Source organism: Neopelma chrysocephalum, unplaced genomic scaffold (genome assembly GCF_003984885.1).
Source record: "Neopelma chrysocephalum unplaced genomic scaffold, ASM398488v2 Primary Assembly neopelma1_103b, whole genome shotgun sequence".
In the NCBI taxonomy this organism is placed as follows: domain Eukaryota; kingdom Metazoa; phylum Chordata; class Aves; order Passeriformes; family Pipridae; genus Neopelma; species Neopelma chrysocephalum.
In genome coordinates this window covers 4,262,477-4,282,085 of record NW_020897767.1, presented here as the reverse complement: position 1 = coordinate 4,282,085, position 19,609 = coordinate 4,262,477, and the positions used below count along the sequence as shown (strand labels likewise).

At 40.4% G+C, this 19,609-nt stretch overlaps 1 protein-coding gene across 7 annotated transcripts in view; it reads left to right on the top strand.

Moving 5' to 3' along the window:
- Nucleotides 1-7,654: 7,654 nt before the first annotated feature.
- The window catches only part of KYNU (kynureninase), a 58,900-nt gene continuing 46,945 nt past the window's right edge, over nt 7,655-19,609 (top strand). Inside the window, exons 1-4 of one of the 7 annotated variants that reach the window (XM_027695984.1) lie at nt 7,655-7,765; nt 12,976-13,165; nt 16,572-16,607; nt 18,423-18,543. In XM_027695984.1, the coding sequence (XP_027551785.1) occupies nt 12,997-13,165; nt 16,572-16,607; nt 18,423-18,543 (326 nt within the window). In that variant the 5' untranslated portion in view covers nt 7,655-7,765; nt 12,976-12,996. The other 6 variants (XM_027695985.1, XM_027695981.1, XM_027695980.1 and 3 more) reach the window with 6 other exon arrangements.

The following is a 19,609-nucleotide window of genomic DNA, read 5'->3' as shown; positions in this document are numbered from 1 at the left end:
TCCAGGTGTATCTCCTCCCACCTCTCATCTGAACTGTCAGAACGTACAAATCCACGTGATGATTTGGTCAGTGGTGGCTCCTGGCCCAGAGAAGGCAACGCTGAGAAAACCTCCAGCATGTTTTGCAGCTCCCATTTGGAGCACAGCCTCCCACATGGAGCCCAGAATTTTCTATCCACCAGCTGGTCTAATTACCCGTTCTCTGCCTGTTCATGATGCCTCTCTCTCTAAATTTTGTATATGCTCAGTTGTTTGGGAATCTAAAACTCAGATGCCTATAGGTTTGATCTAAGTTTAATATCAGGACCCTGCCCCAAGTCATTACATTGCATAGGAAACTAACATCTTTTCCTTTCTTACCTTTGGCATTAAAACATTTTTTCCATGTATCTGGGCATTCCAGTAGTTAACAATACCTACCAGATTTAGCATACTAAAAGTCAGCAGTTGTGCATCTTCAATGTAATTTTCTGAGTTATGCTGCTTTAACACTGTTACATATTTAAAATATTTTGTATTTTAGCTTTAAAACCATGTTAAAATGAAATGTTCAAAACCAAGCAGCTTTCAAAAAGCCCCTGGCTTTTTTTTTTTTGGTGCTGATGAATATACAAACCATGGCAAATAATTAAACATTCTAATTTGAGATAATCTTTGATTAATGAAGAAGCTGCTTTCGAATGATCTTCTTGGGCTCTAATAATTGATCTTTAATTGTCCCATCTAAAGGTTGTATATTGCCTTTCCTCCTCATTGTGTCCTCCTAATGCCTTGTAACTCAGATCCAGCTATTAGCAACGTTCATTAATTCCTCTGGAAAATGCTGTGAACTTTCCAAATTGAAATAGTGTTTTATAAAACCAAGATCAGTTTTGTACCAGTTTGGAGTCTCTTGAGAAAACCACAGCAAGAGTTGTTACAAACATGATGTGTAATTAGTCAGACTGAAATGATTTTAGAATTTACATCTAAACTGTTTGAGGATTTTGGACAGAGGAGGTGTAGGAGGGTAACCTAATTAAAAATAATGGCACAGATGCTTTTTATTCTCTTACTGCATGTAAACAGGTGATGGATTTGCAATCAAGTGAAGCTAAGTGGTAAGTGCATTTATGCAAAAATTGGACAACAATGGAATTTAGGATCTGCTGAAATGTTTGTGATGGTAGAAAAACTCTGGGTTGTTACAAAGGAATTTTACTTGGATCTCTAAGTAGGGACAGCTAAACATATTTATTTCATTGTGTACCTGAGAGATGAGGCTTCTTCATAAGTTGTTCATTTCTGGAATAAGCTGTGTTTTAATCTTATTCTACTTTAGTTAGACAAACCATTTTAACCTGTTGCTTAGCAGGCTTCCTTTTGTAAGCTCAAAGAAAAATGGCTAAACTGCTTTGTTTTTCCTACTAGATGCTAAATTATGTGCCCCAAATGTTGGTGTGTGCCTGGTGCTTGACCACAGCACGACAACACCAAAGGCTTGTGATTACACAGCACATTTTCTTCATAGTTTGATATTAAAATATACATAAGGTACCTGCATGAGCACAGGTTTTTACAAATATGTCTAATTAATACAATTTGAAAATGTGTTTGCTTCCTTTTCTCCTGTATTTTTCAGTCTAATTTCATTAAAAGTGAAATACTTATTCATGTGCTGCTTTCCCTAATTTTGGCTTAATTGTTTCCAGTCTGTACAGCCCGGCTGTCTGGAGATGTTTATTACAGAGTAAATGTATTCTGGAAGGAGAGAGCCTGGCTAAATTGCTGGAAAGAAAAATTCTACAGTCTGACCTTATCAAGACAGGTTCCAGAAGGTTCTTATTTTTCATTTTGACTGTGAGACCGTTAGCAAGGAAAAAAACAATCCAAAGAAGTTAACTAAAGTCTATCACAACAGTCAGTGGGGCTGGGGAAAGGAAAAAAAAAAGAAGAAGAAAAAAACCCAGCACTGTCAAACTTATAATCCATTCTGCAGAATTGCAGAAAAAGCATTACATATCCTGGAATTATACAAAGCTATTTTCTCCTGGCTTTGGAAAACACAATTCTCTTCCACACAAATGCTCTTGGTATTTAGGGAATCTTTTAATATACTTTAAATATGTGATAACACAGAATGAGAGTACAGCATCAAAGTATTCAATAATCTATTTTGAGTGATCTTTAGCAACTCTCCTGAGCACTTATAGCTTGCTGGAGGGAAATGCACTTTTCAAAGATCATGAGCAGTCCCTATGGAGACCTGTAACCTTCCTCAGAGCAATTCACCACAACCTGATAGGTCTGATCACTGCACGAGGGAGACAGTCAGTGGAAGATGCTCAGGAAACGCTCTGGGAATACTAAACAGAACCCTGCAACTGCTGAGTCACCTCCTGCAATCAGGGAGGGGGCAAACAAAGGGTTATTTGGGGATTATAAATATCATTAGGAAGTTAAGTATTGGCAAAAGCTTCGTTTAGACCTTGGTCGCTGTGTGGTCTGATTTGCTGCATAATCAGTTTATTAGTAAATCAAACAAAGATAAAATCTGTGGTTAGGAAGGTCTGGGAGGTTCAACTCTGCGGCTGGGGAAGGAAGGAGTGACTGTGTGGATAGCAGAAGCCTCCTCTGAGTGACACAAAACCTGTATTTGTTCTTCTAGACAGAGTTTGGAACTAATGTGTCGTTCCCGTGTAACCTGCTGGATTTGTGAATAAAGTCCCCTTGCAAGAGCTGTGCTTTGCCCCGATGGCCCCAATGCCCTTGCTGATTTTCTTGTGGGTTTTGGCATTTAAGTGTTTCCCAGGAATTTCACCTTTGCCAAGAATCTACCACTGTTTGTGTGTATGTGTACTGTTAAACCCCCTTGGATGGAAAGGTGCAGAATGAGTTTCTTATCAGGGGACCTGTATGACTATATCCCCTTCCTAAGCCACTGCTGGCCTCCCTCAGGTATCACATGCCATTTTCTGCCTGTCACCATCCTTATGTACTATTGCTTCCTCTACTGATTCGAGGCCACCCAGAACAGTTGTGCACGATTTAGATCAGGCAGAGCCCACCCCTGCAATTTCAGCTTTTAGAGGGTCCAGATCCATGTGATTCTTTGTTAATCTGTACTGTGCTTTGTGTGGCATTTGTTTGGGGGTTTTTTATTAATTTTCTTTTTTTTTTTTTAGTGCAGCACACATGTGGTACGAGTTCAGTTTGTTATTTTCTGACCCGTCTTTTCTTTCCTGCCTGAGTCTTGCTCCGTATGGTAACTGCTGTAAGAGCTTAAAAATAACAGGGAAAGTGTGAAGTGCATTCACTTTTATGGACCTGCAAACAAGGGGCAGGGGAAGGAGGGAAAAGGCACCATGATCGTTTGTCTGCCTCAGTTCAGTTCATGTCCTCAGCTATTAGTCAGCCTGCAATGGTGTGAAGGGCATCATAAAAGACACGGTACGAAATATTTAAGACAAAAAGAAAGCTCTGGTGTTGTGGGGAGCCTCTCAATGAGGTCTTATTGTTATTATCCCATTGTATCTGGCCTGTTACTGGCTTCTGATTTCCCCTTTCCCAGAAGCTCTATGACCACAGGCAGGAAATGTGCTGCAAGTAGATGAAGAAGTTGGCAGTTGTGTTGTACTGTCAGAGTCTGGACACACAGCTGGTCATTTGGAGGGTGAAAAAACAGTGGGTAGATAGAGGCTATATCTGAAACACAAACACCTTTACCTGTCTTTGAGAGGACCTGGGAGAAAGAGGTTTGCTGTAAATCCATCCCCAAAGTACTCATGTTGATTTTTAAGAAGATTTTGTAAAATTTAATAAGCAGCTGCCATGAGGAAAAGGGGTGCCATGTCCCCCATTTTCCTTTCAGTCTCCAAAATGCCCCCTTGGCCATCACACTACGGCTCCATCAGAAAAAGACAGATACATCCCCTCTCCTGTCCCTACATTGGGAAAGAACTGCTTCAAATGCCCTTGCTGTCCAAAGTAAATATTTGACCAGAGGCAGGAGAAATCTCTTTTTCTTTGCAAAATGTTAAGATAAACAACAGTGATAACCCATTCCTTATAGCAAGAGGCTTTAAAAACATATGTGTGTGTGCATCCAGCCTGGAAGTGTGGGTAAGGGCATCAGAGGTACAGTTGTCTTTTATTAGCAGCAGCTCACTCAGAGGGATACAAGGAAATTTCATCTATTCAAAATATGTTCTCCTGCTGTTGCAGCTACCTCAGAGTTATCAAAGCCAGGGGGAGTTACTGCTCTTGTTTTCTTTACATGGAAACCCCTTGACTCTGATTCCCTCATTGTCCCTCTCTGGGTATTACGATCATTAGTGCAGTGGTGCAATATTTCTCTCTAAACTTACTGCAGAAAAGTAAATAATTTCTTATTTCTGTGATTTTTTTTTTCATAGAGACACTACTTTAGGAATAAATTTAAAGGACAAATACTATGTTTATTGACTCAGAAACAAGTGAAAATGATAACTGATACAGAGGCTGGAGAAAAACAATATTAGGAGCAGGTCATATTACAGGAAAAATCCATATGTATTTAGGGAGGTGTGCCTAACACTGACTGAAAAGAAAATAGGGAAAATTGATTCAGACAAGCAAGAAGATTTCATGAGCTCACTTTGGCCACCCAAAGGGTAGTCAATTATTTAACAGCAGCTACTAATAAATGCTTTATAAGTAAATTAAAAAAAATAAACTCTGAATTGTTATTATAGGGAGTTAACTCCCTATGTGGTAAAACTAAATGGACTGAGTGAGGGCTTTTTAGTCTTAACCAGAAGAACAGTAGAATCACATAAACAGAGCAATCCACTGCTGCAAATAGGCCAAATATGCACTTTCCCTTTAAATCACTTTAGAAGGAATAGGTAACACCCTGGGATCCAGGAGAGAGGGAGGACAACAAGGTAAGTGAGGGCAGGTGTGGGGCAGCCTCGTCACAGAGGGTTTAAATGTGACCTGAGATAACAGAGGAGCTTTTCAGGCAGAGCAGGTCTGTTGATGGGGCAGAGAGAAAACAAAAGTGATAAGAAAGTTGTTGTAGCAAGCTCAGCAGGAAGGAGACCAAAGGTTCTATGCTGTTGTTTACTGAGTGATTGCTGCGAGGCCCGAGGTGAATTGCATCCTGCCATCACAAGGTGCAGATGGCACGCTTCAAAAATAGCTGTGGGGCTCGCCTTGTAAATACAGACAATCTTGGGTTTTCTAAGCATCTGTGTGCTGAGCAGAGCTCTGTGCTGCAGGTGCACTGTGTGCTGCTTGGACACATCCCTGCTTTGCTGCTCCTTTTCTGGCTGTAAGAACCACGGGGTTTTCCTGCCTGAGGGTCTTCCAGGCTGTCTCGTTCTGGGTAAGACCTGCCTATTCCTGTTAAAGAGAATCTTTGTTTGCTGGGTCATTTTACCCTCTTGATAGCAGGAAGGCTCTGGGCTAGCACTGCCAAGGCAAGCTTTCATGACCTGATAGACCCAGTGTCCTGGCATCCTGCCTGGCATGGGGCAAGTTTGCTTCAGGGAGCCCTTGGTTGTTTGTTGTTGTCACATGTCTTGAGAAGAAGGCTCTTGTGTTTGGTCAAATTAATTAATTAGTTAAAACTTTTATTGGCATTCCTGTGGAAAAACTCACATAGTTTCTTTCAGTCAAGGGACAAGACTCCCATGACAGGGGCTTGAACAGGCTCTGGTGAGTCTGAGGCTGGTGGTGATGGATGGGTACAGCAAATAACGGGGACGAAGGATGAGATGAAACAGTGTCAGCACATTGGTGGGTGCGCCTGGCAGTGTGTGACTTAATGTGGTTAAGCTCCTCCAAACAAGGCAGGAAAGCTGTTGGTATGAGAAATATGTTTCTCTGCCCACCCCTTAATCCCTTCTCTGCCCTGTGTACCCCACACAGCCCTCAGTTACAGACTGAGCTCCTTTTCTTTTTTTCTTCTCTAAACTGTCTGTCAAATGTCACTACCTTCCCATCACTCTCCTAACAGCTCCTTTGAGAGGGTGATAGCAGGGTTGCCCTCCATTACATTTGCTGCCTGCTCTCTGTCCCTTGTGCTTGCTGGGACTTTGCCCATCTCATGTGGCCTCACTCACCTGTTCATTGGTCTTGCTGTAACTTGCAGCAGCTCCTTCTTTTCTTCCTGTCCTCTGGCTACTTCACAGCAACACAGGAAAACCCCCCAACAGACTGTTATACTAGTTCTGCAGCTAAAAAAAAGGTATCCAGGCTACATGTTTGCTGATTTTTTTTTTGTTTATTATTTTTTTGGTTTTGAGTCTGAAATTGAAGGGCAAAGGTTTTTGTCTCTATTTTTCTTTCATTCCATCAGAAGAGTTGAGAAGAATAGCTGGGAAGAAGGGGTCAATATTCATATTCTCATGAAACTCTACAGACATATGGCCTTTGCCAGCACAGCTGCTTTCCTGCCACCATTGACAATCAAGGTTAAAACACATGATGCTTATTCAAAAGGAAATGTAGTGGGAAAAATTTTCACTCCACTGTTTGTGTATTTTTATTTCCAAGGGCAAATTGAAAAGTTGCAGTGTATTTAAGCTTGGTTTGACCTAAATGGTCAACCAAACAAGAAACAAATACCCTTTTGGGTCGAGTTTGACATTGGATCCCTCTTACTTCTGTAGTCGAAGTGCCTCAATGTACTTCTTCCTTGGACAAGATTCCTGGTGGGACAAAGTTTCTCTAGGAGCAGTCCCATTATCTGGCTGGTGGAGTAAAAGAGCAAGTTAGTGGGAAGCCCAAAAAATCATTTGGCAGCACAGAACAGGGCAATGATACTGCAGGAACTGATGGATAGAGGTCAGCTCTATTTTGGGTCAATATTAAATGGTCTGTGTGGTTGTTTTGTTGGTTTTTTTCCTAGCAAAAGAAGATGAAATGTTACAGTTCAAGAGTGTCACATCTATTGGTGCTTACTGAAAATGGAAATCCAGATAATAAACAAGCATTACTGCAGGGGTCTGGGCAGGCAGAACACCAGGATGGAGATGTGTCTCTGAATTACATTGTTAGTCCACAACTCTGACCCATTTGCCCCTCTCTCTCCACAGTGTTTCAGTTTGTTGTTGTGTGTTGGTTTGGGGTTTTTTTGTGTGTGTTTGTGTGTTTGAGGTTTTTTTTCCCTTCTCTGAGGCTTCAGGGGCTGAATAGAGAGAAAGTTTTTTCTTTTTCCAGATGACTGTGTTCTAGTTATGTGTAGGAAGGTTGTCATTCAAGCTTGAATGGAGGAGATTGGGCTCACATGTGGCTGGTTTGAGATAATGTTTAGAGAGAGAAAGGAGAGATATCAACTCTGTTCTTCCCAAATTTCACCCCTAATTCTTCTTCTGTTTTCCACCCTGGCAAATCTATATTCCATGTCCCACCACTTCCTCTGCCATGTGGTTGCAAACACTGCTGATTTCTTGCTATTGTACTATCAATTGTCTCCATCATGAAAGGGAAAGAATTTGGTTTAAAACCATTTTCATAATAACTGTGTGTGTATTCTTTTGCCTGTGTTGGAAAAAGGGTGCCTTCTTAATTTAATTAGAGCTTTAAAATGGTGACAAAGGAAAAGAAAACAATAATAAAGGACATAATTACATACATGCACACCTGGTTTTTAGTTAACTCTCCGAGGTCACGTCTCTGGCTGCTGTGGGGTCAGAGCCTGGAGAACCAGGCACGTGACTGTGGCTGTTTCTTCATGCAGTGACAAGTATTTGCACATGAGTTTCATCATCCTCCCTCAGGAACGGCCGCCGACCGCAGGGTAACGTGGTTTCACTGTGGAGGGGAAAAGATGAGTTTTCTATGTAAAATTACTTCTAACACCATAACACTTCTTGACATGAAGGTCAATAAGTGCCTAAATTACTCCAAGTAACTGAGTTTATTATAATTCCTCTCTGTCACATTCCCTTGCTGCAGCTGTGACACTGTGCATGTAACTTATTTAATTATACAGTGGTGGCTGCTGCTGTGTGTCTGTTGTTGGGGAAGTTATGAATATTTAGGTTTTTCTCCAGTTCTGTAATTTAAACAAATTCACTGAAGTGTATTTAACCTGAAGTAATCTACATTGCGTGCTGCTTTGGGCTGTGCTTTTTTAGAAACTTCCTTCTGTGAAATCATATTCACCAAAGCAATTTTTTTTTTGGTGTAAAGACAGGAAGAGAAACAGTCCTTAGATACTGTGCAGTTCTGTAATTTCTCTTTTGTTTGTTTTGTAAAACAACTTCAATTACGGTGCTATTGGTGCTTTCAGTGGGTGTATTTTGACAGCCTGGACCTATACTGCAAACTTTCACACTCACACATGTGCACGCCCCCGGTTTTCCTTCCCAAGAATTCATTTGGACACCAGCCTCAAAATATCAAAGGTCTGTGGGCTGAGCTGTGTTTGGCAACCTGGTGAACAGCTATTGGAGGGCAGAAAGTGCAGGACAGGCTCTTTCCATGACAAACACTTTTCCTCTGAGGATATTGATACAGCATAAAGTAGAGATTCATTGTATGCCTGTCAGCACTGTACAGGGTAGACTGTGAGTAACATCTTGCAATATTTAAAGAAAATGTTTAAAGGGGGGTAAGGGAACTTTATATTTTTTTTTAATAAATATCTCAAGACAGAGGGTAGGTCCATAAAAATGTAAGAGGATCTAAAAATAGAACAAATTATCATTTTATAATTAAGCCTAATGGACCTTCCTGAGTAAATTTGATAAGATGACTCGCTAATATTCACACTTTTTTTCTATTTAGTCAGTAAATTATGCATAAAGGACAAAACAGAAATAACTACCCAGACATTCACGTCACTTGTCTCTGACTAATTCTCATCCATTGTCTTTTATAGTTTTAAAATGGGAGATGAAGTAGTGTGGGGCAATGTCTGTGCTGATAAAACATGGAATAATAACTGTTTTCTTAATTTAAGTTGCTTATGCTCTTTTTGAATATGAAAGTTTGCTTACAGTCATTGCTGAGTTCTTTACTCTAAATCAGGATGTAGTACAGGCAAGTCCCATGGAAGAGTCCAAAGAGCAAAGAACTAGGAAAAAAAAAATATACTGACTTCTTGTCATCTGTTGAGTCAAAAAGTGTTGTAAAAGTTTCAAGGAAAAGAAGTAAACCTTTTCTAGTGAAAGATCTCCCTACCCATGGCAGGAGGGTTGGAGTGAGATGGTCTTAAGGTCCCTTCCAACCCAAACCATTCTGGGATCCTATGAAAACACCTGAATGCTTTTTTTCAGAGTAGGTGGTGGAGACAAATGGTTTCTCTTAAGATACTGATTATTTTTACTCTAAGCTGTCTGGAAAAAAAAAATCCTGGTAAAGAACCATGTTTATCAAGGTGGGAAATGCATTTTGCATTGATGGGTCTGAATTTTAATTTGAAGAGGTTACAGAATATTGTTTTCAGTTAAATGAAGATAATTGGAATAAAGCTGTGCTGTTCTTATAAAAATGTGTTTGCTCTACATGTAGAAAACAATAAATGAATCATTAATTATTGTGAAATAATTATGCAGAGCTCCATTTTGTGATTAAAAAAATGAAATTATGCTAGTTAGAGTAAAGGGTAAAAAACCCCCAAATCCTAAATAAATTCTGCAATTCCTCTCTATGAAGCCTAATTCCCATTCAAAGGACAAAAGTACTTTCTTATTCTGGTCTTAGAACTGGATCTCTGGAATTTCATTCCTCAATAGGATTTTGATTGATTTTATTTCAGTAGTTTTACCTCATTTCATAATGTTTGTATTAAATCAGATACCACTGAGTACTTCATAATTTTTAACTTCTAGGCCTTGGTATTTATATTATATTTGCTGTCAAAATTAAATATCAATGAGAATAAAAATAAATGTAAGTCATTGATCAGATGGAGCAAACTACAGCAATGACAGGGAACAAAAAGCCCAATCCAGAAATCATCTGTAATATTGACTTCAGTGAGTTTTGGGTCAGGCCTCAAATGGAAACCAAACCCATCTATGCTTGCCAGACAGGTCAGAGGATGACCTGGAATATGATAGTCATTAATCCACTGTAATAACTGGATGTCCTTACATGGAAATGGTGACTAGTAATTTAAAGAGTAGGATGCTGGGCTGTGTTCACCTGGTGTAAAGCAGAGCATCTACAGGCCAGATAATACCAAACTGTCCTTCAAACACCCTTATCATCCATCTCCTGGCCATAAACTACAGGGGAGTCAGCTGGCAGTGCCTCAGTGGGCCTGGGAAATAAATGTTGGAGACTCCCAAATTTCCTTCATTGGCTGTATTCAGGAGAGGACGTAGGTGATGGCAATGGTAATACTTCATGGTATCCCCTGTGTGGGACTGTGGGAGCTGAGCATCACTGAACAAATCTCCTTAACTCAAGTGAGTGATCTGTTTAGAGAGCTTAAAAGGCTCCTTCCCTTACTTCAGGAGCTACATCACTGGGGAGAAAAAGAATCCAGGCATCAACTTGAGATTGCATAGAAAATAATACACAGGCTACTGAGTGGTTCTTTTACCTAGAAGGAGAGACAGTCAGGGAAGCATGGTTTCAAGCCCCTTCTACAAGGATTTTTTTATATAATTTGCATTGAATACCCATTATTAAAAATAGAGGGCTATATCTTGCTTCTTTGTGTATGTGGTGGACATGCCTTGATAATGGGATCAGGACGTTCATGCTCATGCTGTAAATCAAATACACAAACCTTTGGAAACAAAAACTAGTCTTGCTTTCCAAGTGCTGATCCAAATATTGCTTGCCCTCATTTATTGATTAATACTGTGGGTTCTTAAAACTTGTAAGTTGGAGAAGTGAAAATGAAGTTACCTTACAGTGCCTGTAGGTTATAATGAGGTGCCTGTATTAGTGATGTCCACAGTGTTCATGAATCAAGCTTGCTTTTCTCATTTCACATCTCCTGGAGGAAATAAAGATCCCTAAGTATCCTCCCTGATGTCTGCCAAGTGAGGTCCAGAAGGTCAGTGTTCTGACCTGCAGAAAACCACACGTTAGTGAGATCTCAGCAGAGAAGCTGTTGGAAGCAGGGTCTTGGATCTGCTGCTCAGCTGTGGAGGAACTGAGGAGCAGTTCCCTGGTGAATAGGGAGCCTGGTCACACCTCTTTCAGGGCTTTCAGTGGGGTGGCAGCTCTCTGGGAGGTGGCTAGTGGGGTGCATTGATCCCAACCAGCTTGGTCTCTTGAGCATCACTCCCAGTGACTAGTCTAGGTGCAGCCCTCTGCCTCCTAGAAACCTTAAAAAGCATTCCAAGAACCAAGATGCTGAAATATCTTTTCTTTTTAACCCAACCACTCTTGTTATTTTATTTTCATTTTTACCACCTAGGGGATGATTAGGACAAACGAGTGGGAGTGATAAATTTGGCAACAATGTGGAGGTGTGAAAAACCTGTATGGAGACAGCACAAAAATAGGATATCTCCAGTAACTCCCAGGGGTTTTTGTTTCATTAGCTAAAGGAAAACTGCTGCCTTAAAGAACTCTGCTGGTGTTTTTTTTTTTAACTGCATGCTGGTGGGAGGGGAAAAATTGTTACCGTGTAAGATATTAAGACTGGAGGGGGAAAAAGAATATGTTCTCATCATAAACCAAATGATAGATTAAAGCAGGTAAGCAGCATCATGCTGGCCATTTGGCTAGAGTATAAACAGGTTTGGATCAGTTAGCACTAATGAGTCTGTGCTGTTTAGGGGTTTATATTTAAATACCAACCGTGATCCTTCCCATATGTGTTGACAAAGCTTTTCTCAATAGTCATCTGTTGTTCTATCCACAGCTTGTTTCTGGATAACTATCCATAGAATACTTTTAGCTTTAAGAAATGAAAGCTGGTTCTTATGAAAGATAAGTGCTTAAAGAGCTTTCTTTCTCAAACAGAGAGAAAAAAGTAATATTCTCTAGAGGCTCTGTGCTGCATGTTATGTGCTAATCTGCCCTATTTCAGCCTATCCCCTTGAGTGCTCCTTTGCACCAAGACTCTTGGGGATGTTAAAAAGCCAGAAAATATTGTGTGGTGTTATCTATACAGTTCCCTAAACTGGGGCAACCACCAAGCAACGAGCCTCTTGACTGCCTACTGCCACAGAACGCAGCAGGCAGCACCACTGAAGCCTTGCCCGAAAGTGCAGGGTGTGTGTCATAAATTTTCTTTGCCACAGATCTGTAAAGCCAAGTGCACAAATGCTATCTTGAACACAATGGTGTCTCTGAGCAGTGCAGTTACAGGACTGTTTTTCTTATCAAGATCAATGAGCTTGTAAATTTTGCAGTTAGCTTTGGATGTTCTCAGAATCTATGGCCTGTCATGTTTGCGGTTTGACTTGGGCTTCTCGCTTTTCCCAGGACAAACAGAGCTAAACCCACCAGGATATTCGGTGCAGCTGAAAGGAAATAATAATTCAAGGTCCTGGTCTTGAAAGTGACATTTCTAACAATGCCTTTGCCTGTATCCTGCCTGCTCTGCCCTTGAACGTGAGCACGACTGTGCACAAACTCCCCCTCCAATTTTTGAGGCCGAAAAGCTGAAAGAGGCTGAACGTTGCACAGCCTGGAAACAACTCCAGTGTAGCTGTGCACCTGCTATTCTTAGGAGCTCAGACTGCAGAAACAATAATGCTGCCTCTGGCTTTGACATCTCAAAATTGTGAATGACACTTCAGCATTTGGAACTGCTGTCAGTCTGGTGGGAGAACTTGGAAGTGGCTGATACAACTTGAAAAGGGAAGAGCATTGTATCTATAGAAGGGAAAGAAAAAAGCCTTTGGGGGGTTACAGAAATATGTTGCCTTGGAAATATTTGATCGGTTTTACCATTCTATTCAGACACTTCACTTTTTAAAGCCTTTAAATCAAGTGAGTTTGGGTCTTGAATGATGCAGCTTTAGTGGCTGCTTATCAGCCACTCATGAATATGCAAACTGCAGGAGCTAAACTGGCATTTTTGATTTTCAGGTGAAATTGAATGACCTGAAAATGGATCCTTCTTCTCCTGTGGTACCAGCAACCATTTTGGAACAAACTGCCTCGCGTCTGGGATGCAGTCCCACAGACAAAAAACTCGCTGTTCACTTAGATGAACAAGATGAGTTAAAACACCTTCATGAATGTTTCTGTATCCCAAAAGTCAAGGATTTGCCTCCAAGTGAGAATTATAATAGCTCTGAGGGAATGTGTGGGGGGGGAAGGGCTGGGCTTCATATCTTATGCATGTGTTTATCACAAATCTTTGGAAATCATCATCATCACTTATGAGATAATTGAGCAATTGTACTCATATCTGAGCACAGAATGTCCCTGCTGTTGCTAAATCAATCCGTCAGCTTATTCTAGCACCAGAAGCTTTATGCTCTCGTTCCCATCCTGAATAAAATGTGAGGATACAGTACTTACATGGTGCTTATGCTGTCAGTCAGCAGCTTTGAACAATGTAGTGACTGATTGAAAATTATAGGCAGAAGCATTTCTGTCTAATGGCTCGAAACGGCAAAGTCGCTTGTGATAGTTCAGAGCAGTTGCTTCCTTGGTGTAATACACTTTGGTATTATCTATCTGGTTACAATTATTTTAGTTAATGAAAGAGACAGCACATGTATTATATTAACATTCATGTCTTATTGCTGGTAGTAGAGATATTTTCTTCCTGAGGCCAAATGGAGCACTGTGCCTTAGAACAAATAATTGATCTGAGCAAATAATTCATAGTGAAACCTTTTATCAGAGGATATTTCCCGCTTTCCTTATGAATTGCCTGCAAATAGATAACTGCACATGGCTTCAATGTAGATGTGCAAAATGGTTCTGGAAGTTTTTCTGCTTCTTTTCTGGTCTGTAGGTTGTCTTGAGGAGCCTGTGGCATGCCCTGGCTGTGGAGAGGGCCTGGTGTGGAGGCAGGAGGGTTGTGCAGGAGGGCTGGCAAGCTGAGGGGGAAGCATTTGCTTCAGGTTATCACTCCCAGCCCACCAAAAAGCAAAAAATCATCTCTATGGGGTTTTTTTGTACCTACAATTTCTGCTGTGTTCAGCCAAAATCATGCAGGGAAACCTGGTGGAAGCACCCACCTGTGAAGGCAGCAGGGTCCTGGGCTTCTCTCTTGCTTCCCAAGATCTGTCTGGGTTTATTTTCAACTCAGACACATGGGAAGCAAAAACTGTGCTGCTTCTGCAGATCCTGGTCATTGCACACTGGAAACTGAAGAAAAGGCATATTATTTCCTTAGGTGGTGAACAAGTATAGGCATAGTCACTCTCTTCCTTTCCTGCTGTGGCAAAATACATCCATTGAAAATTAAAGGAAAAAAATATGACAGAACTTTCTTGCAATTTTTTTTTTCATTTTCCAATAAATGCAGATATAATTTTCTGCAGATTTCCTTTTTCTGAAAAGAACAGTTCTGATGTTAAATGAGAAACTACCAGTGCATCCCTCAAATTGTGTACAGTAAGGAACTGTGATAGAAAATGGTATCCGTAGTTTCAAGAGATGTCCAGGAATTCAGACTATCTCTGTCTTCAGTATCTTCCTGCTAAACCATGATGAGTGTTGAGAATGCTGACTGCTCCCTCCCTTAGGACACAGGGATGATAAATCCCAGTTCTTTATTATTCAGAACAGAACTGGGCACTTTACAAATATCTAAATGAGGTGCTTCTTCCACAAGGAGGAGGTGTTCTCAGCTGGTCTTCCAAGAATTAATTTTTCTTTTTCTTTTTTTTTTTTTTTTACCCTTGTTGCTTAAAAGAGTTTCCTAAACCCCATCTGTTTGTTTGGGTATGACTATTCTGTGCTCAAAGCTCCTTCAGCTGCCACAATGGTGCTGCAAAATGTGCCTCTAAAGTTGGAAAGGTGCTGGCAGACAACTCCCATGGCCGTGGTGCTGCTGCCCTTCACTGGGCTGTGCTGTTGAAATCCAGCTCCAGTAGGACACCTGAACAGCAGCTGGATCTTCAACTGCAACGTGTCAAATGTCCCTCCAGAATATCAAAGGTCACTTTTCAGTGTAGTGTTGTAGCAGCTTCATGTTAAAGAATCTTCTGAGAAATACGTAGAAGTTTTGATACCCCTGTGACAATTTTGATTTTTTCCCTCCCAACCTTCTTTATTGTTTATTTTTCAATCACCATCATATTTAGACCCAAAGACTGCTGATGTGAATGCTTTTCCCTGCAGTTATGATAATATTTAGTCCTGAGACTGTGGAGATATACATGTTTTATTGAAGACAAGCAATGTACAAAATAGTACTACTTGTACAACACAGAGAACTCATCATTCCTGTGTTCCCAAATTAAGGGATTTTTTTCCCTTCTCTTTTCCCCCTGTCCTTCTTTTCTGTACTTCAGCTGTCATCAGGAACAGCTTCCCTGCTGAAAAACAGCAGGGGTGTAAATATATATATATTTACATTGTGTGTCTATACCACAGAGACAGATCTCCCTTGACATTTATCTGCGCCCAGGAGCGGATCCTAGATAACACATTCCTAAAGATAAATGTCATTACAGATATTAACCATCAAATATTCTTTATATATTTACATAAAACATTACAATGAGGTTTTAAAATTAAACCTTACAGGAAGCAGATCAGAACATCCATAGGAGACAACTGTAAGATGACGTACAGAAAAAATATTTAGGAAGTCATTAGAATAGTTTAATTTAGTTATCAAGTTATGAACTGTCACAGCTGTTTGTTTGTTATATCAATCAAGTGGAAACCAGCTTGCAGCCCAACTCCCTGCAAGTCTCTGAGGTTTTATGTGCAAGCACGAGGGACGAGGCTCAGGTGAGCAAATAGGGGAAGATGACAGCAGGAGATTTAGAGAAATGTTTGCGTCTCCCTGCTCTTCTCCGAGCTGACAACAAAGTCCCCTTAGCGCTTTTCCGTGCCCCGCAGGGAGGAGGCAGGAATGCCTGGATTGCACTTGGCAGTCGGGCACCAAATCACCCGTCTGATTAAGGCTATGGCTTGTGCTTTGTCATCTTGTAAAGGAATAGAGCATCATTTGGGTTTCTTGGGAATAAAAAGATGCCCAAGAGTGAGAGTGTTGAGCTGTATTTCCCAGAAGAAATGGTTAAAGGCAGTGGTTAATCATATAAATGTGGTTCTTTGTTTGGAGGGCTGGTGAGGGGGGTACAGGCAGGTGTGAAGGAGGTGATCTTTTATCCTTCAACAAGGGACAGATCTCAGATATGTGTAAACAGGTTTAGTCCTTCCTCTCTAGTTGACAAAGACATCACAATTTTCCCTTTTGCTTGGACTGAATATTTCTGACAATAAACTTGCTTTTTCTTTCAGGTTTAAAAGGTATAGAAATGCATTTTTAATGTAGACAAATGGGTATAATTACTATGCAAAATAATTTTTGCATGAATCTGAGTAGGTGTGCAAATATGTATTTAATTAATCTTAATGTAGGTGTATTTTTTAATTCAGGTTTCTCTAACAACACATTTCAATAATTATTTCTTGTTTGCTTTGCCTTTATTTCCTCAACTGTGCTTATTTGCTGTTTGAATATTTCAATCTATATTGGATATCAACTGCAGCTCCTCCAGAAATAAAAAGGGTGAATACTTTGAGAAGTAAGGGTAGAGTAATTTGGGAAAAGTCAAGTGCTAGTTTTAAGAAAACGAATGTATTATTGTAAAGAATATTACAGTGACTGTGGAAGTGTTGGAGCACAAAGGTGTGCTGGTCAGAAGAGGAGGAAATAAACATCTTTTTGTCAAAAGGAAAAACATATTGCCAGATAAGGAGTTGATAAAATGCCAAAAAAAGTATATTCAAAGTAACAGGTAGAAAAATACCTTTTTTTCTAAAAGTAGAGAAAATACACTTTATGAAAAAGGTAATGTCATCTCTCTCCAACAGTGAACAAGAGGTATTTTTATTTAGAAAGGACTGTGGTGCAAGGAAAGCTGGTTTACTTGTAGTTCATTATGTGGTTTACTGCTTGGTCAGAGCATAAGGAGCATTAGTGAGACTGAGCTCCAAATTCTTGAGCAAAGATCCTCCTCTCTAATCCCGATGGGACAGTGTTATTGTGTTCCTTGATAGGAAAAGAACTGTTAATAGAATCAATTTTGAAGCATGGATAATGTTTGTGCCTCTCTGTTTTCATTCGTATTAGAATGGAGATGAAAAACAGACATAGTATCTGTAAAACAGATTAGGATGAAACTGCTCTCTGACTTATGCTGTTTAAAAGCTTCTAAAGCTTTAATTACGAAATTACCCAAGTTGTCTATACTCCTGAAAAATGTGTTTCTGGTGAAGTTCAATGAAGTTGGGAACTGTTAGTGCAAAAGGTAGTGAGAGACCTTTTCCAGACTATTTTTCTACAGCCCTTTGAAAATTTTCCATGACTAAATTGCAATTTTATGCTCATTTTTAGCATGTATCTTAATAAATTCATATCTTTATTCTGAGATCTAATATAATCTGTTTTGGTAAATATAATTCTAATGATTATATTTACCACAATTACATGTAATATTAGCTTTTGGGGAATTATAACTATAGGTATAGACAAATGTAAATTACTACTTCTAGAAGGTCACCATCACTTGTCCCTCCAAGAATCTCTACCATGAGAAATAATAGAAAAAGGCTTGTGTTTGGATTGATAGATGATGACACAGGGTAATTAGATTGTTCAGAACCTCACTACAGCTATTATTTATGAATTTCTACCGCCTTGCTTTTCTCCTAATCATTGAAAGGATTTGTCAACATAGATTTCCTCCTCCTCCTCAGACTATGACATGAAGTGCAGCCCACAGTATATGCTGACAAGACAAGAACTTTTCAGATGGCCTTAAAATATTCTGTGCAATGACTACATTTTTCTAAATAGAGATTTAATCGTACATGGAGAACTTACATGAAAGGCACAGATTTACCTAGTCTTAACTTTTATTAAATGCATGATTCAAGTAGCTTCATTACTCAGAGAAGGCATATACCAATGGTGGAAGAAAAGTGGATAGCCTGGTTGGGAAGATGCTCCCTCTTTTCTCACCTGTGGTTACAGACTTGATAAAATTAGTGCCAGTGGTTGCTTCTAGAGAAGCCTCTTCAGAGAGCTGGGGACTTAGCGATGCTTGAACTCACATTAGCTCCAAGAATTGTAGGAGGACAAGGTGAATAACTGCTTGCAAATTGCCCACTATCCTCCTCCTTGGATGCTTTGCAGGGTCACCTGAGTGATGCTCTGGGAGGGAGGTCAGGAGGTGGCACCTCTACCTGAGTGTGGGGACCAGGATGTCCCAGGGAGATGAAGAAGGGACAGAGCTCTGGGTGGTGGCACGGGTGTGCTTGGGGGTGTTTGTACACATGTGCTGACCCTCCTGTGCTCACTCCCATGTACGTGTTTTTTCTGTGGTTTCCCTCCACAGCTGATCTGAGCCTGGTGAACGGAGAGGAGAGCTGTGTGTACTTTGCTGGGAATTCTCTTGGGCTCCAGCCAAGAAAGGTTAAAACTTACTTGGATGAAGAACTGGACAAGTGGGCTCGAACGTGAGTACACTGTGGGATATGTGAGATGCTAACCTGTGCTCCAGGTGAGCAATTTATTTTGGGATCTTCCCTGGAAATGCTTGAATTGCAGAATAGTGTGTTAAAACCACTACAGTCCAGGAGCAAAACATGCTCAGTGTTTCCCTAGCACTATTTACATCTCTTTTAAAGGTATGAGCAGTAAAACAGGCCAAGAGACCCTTCCAGCTGTGATGACCCATGCTGTGCATTGTGGCTCTGATTTGGCTCATCCAAACCATCCCCATCCAACAGCTTTTATAAACAGTGTTTATACACAAGGCACAACAATTCATTTGGTTTTTGTTGCTTGCTGGTGAATGTGGTTGGGTTCCAGGCCCTGTGATTTTCTAATTAGTGTTTTTAACTGAGCGTGATTCACCCTGCAGGCGTTGCAATGGGCAGTTCCCCTTGAAATAGCACTGAGCACAGGTGATGCTGCTGCCAGCACTGGCAGGTTTTTGGCTCCTCTTAAACCAGGTCTCTGCTTGACAAGTTCATTTTATTTAGAAGGAAACATTCCTGTCTTCTCAATAGCATCTCAGCAAGGAGCTGAGAGTGGATTGCAACAAGCTCTGCTGAATGAACCTGACGTAAGAGAGGCAGGAGGACAAAAGAAGGACACATTGCAGGAAAAGAACATTGTCATCATAAAAAATGGGAAAATTTTAATATATATAGGGGAAAGAAAAAAGCTTTTTTTCATTATTTATTTTACTTTTATTAATATTATGCTCTGTTTCCATTGAGACTCAGTGCTTTGAGGTATCCAGCACCTGCCTGAGCAGCTGGACCAGGCATAAGTAAGGAAAAAGATAAGTAAAAACCAGGGAACTGAAGGTGGGAAAGGAAAATAACATCCAGATGAGTAAATGAGCTGGGAGAGAGATGAACTCTTTTATAGGGTGCAGGATATCAGTGGAACAGATGTGATTTCATGGTGAGAGAGCAGAGGAAATATGGAGAGGCAGAAGAGCAAAAATGAATGCTGCTAACTGGGCAGCCCTGTTTCAGTAGGAACGGTCTAGATGGAGGCTTCACAATGGAA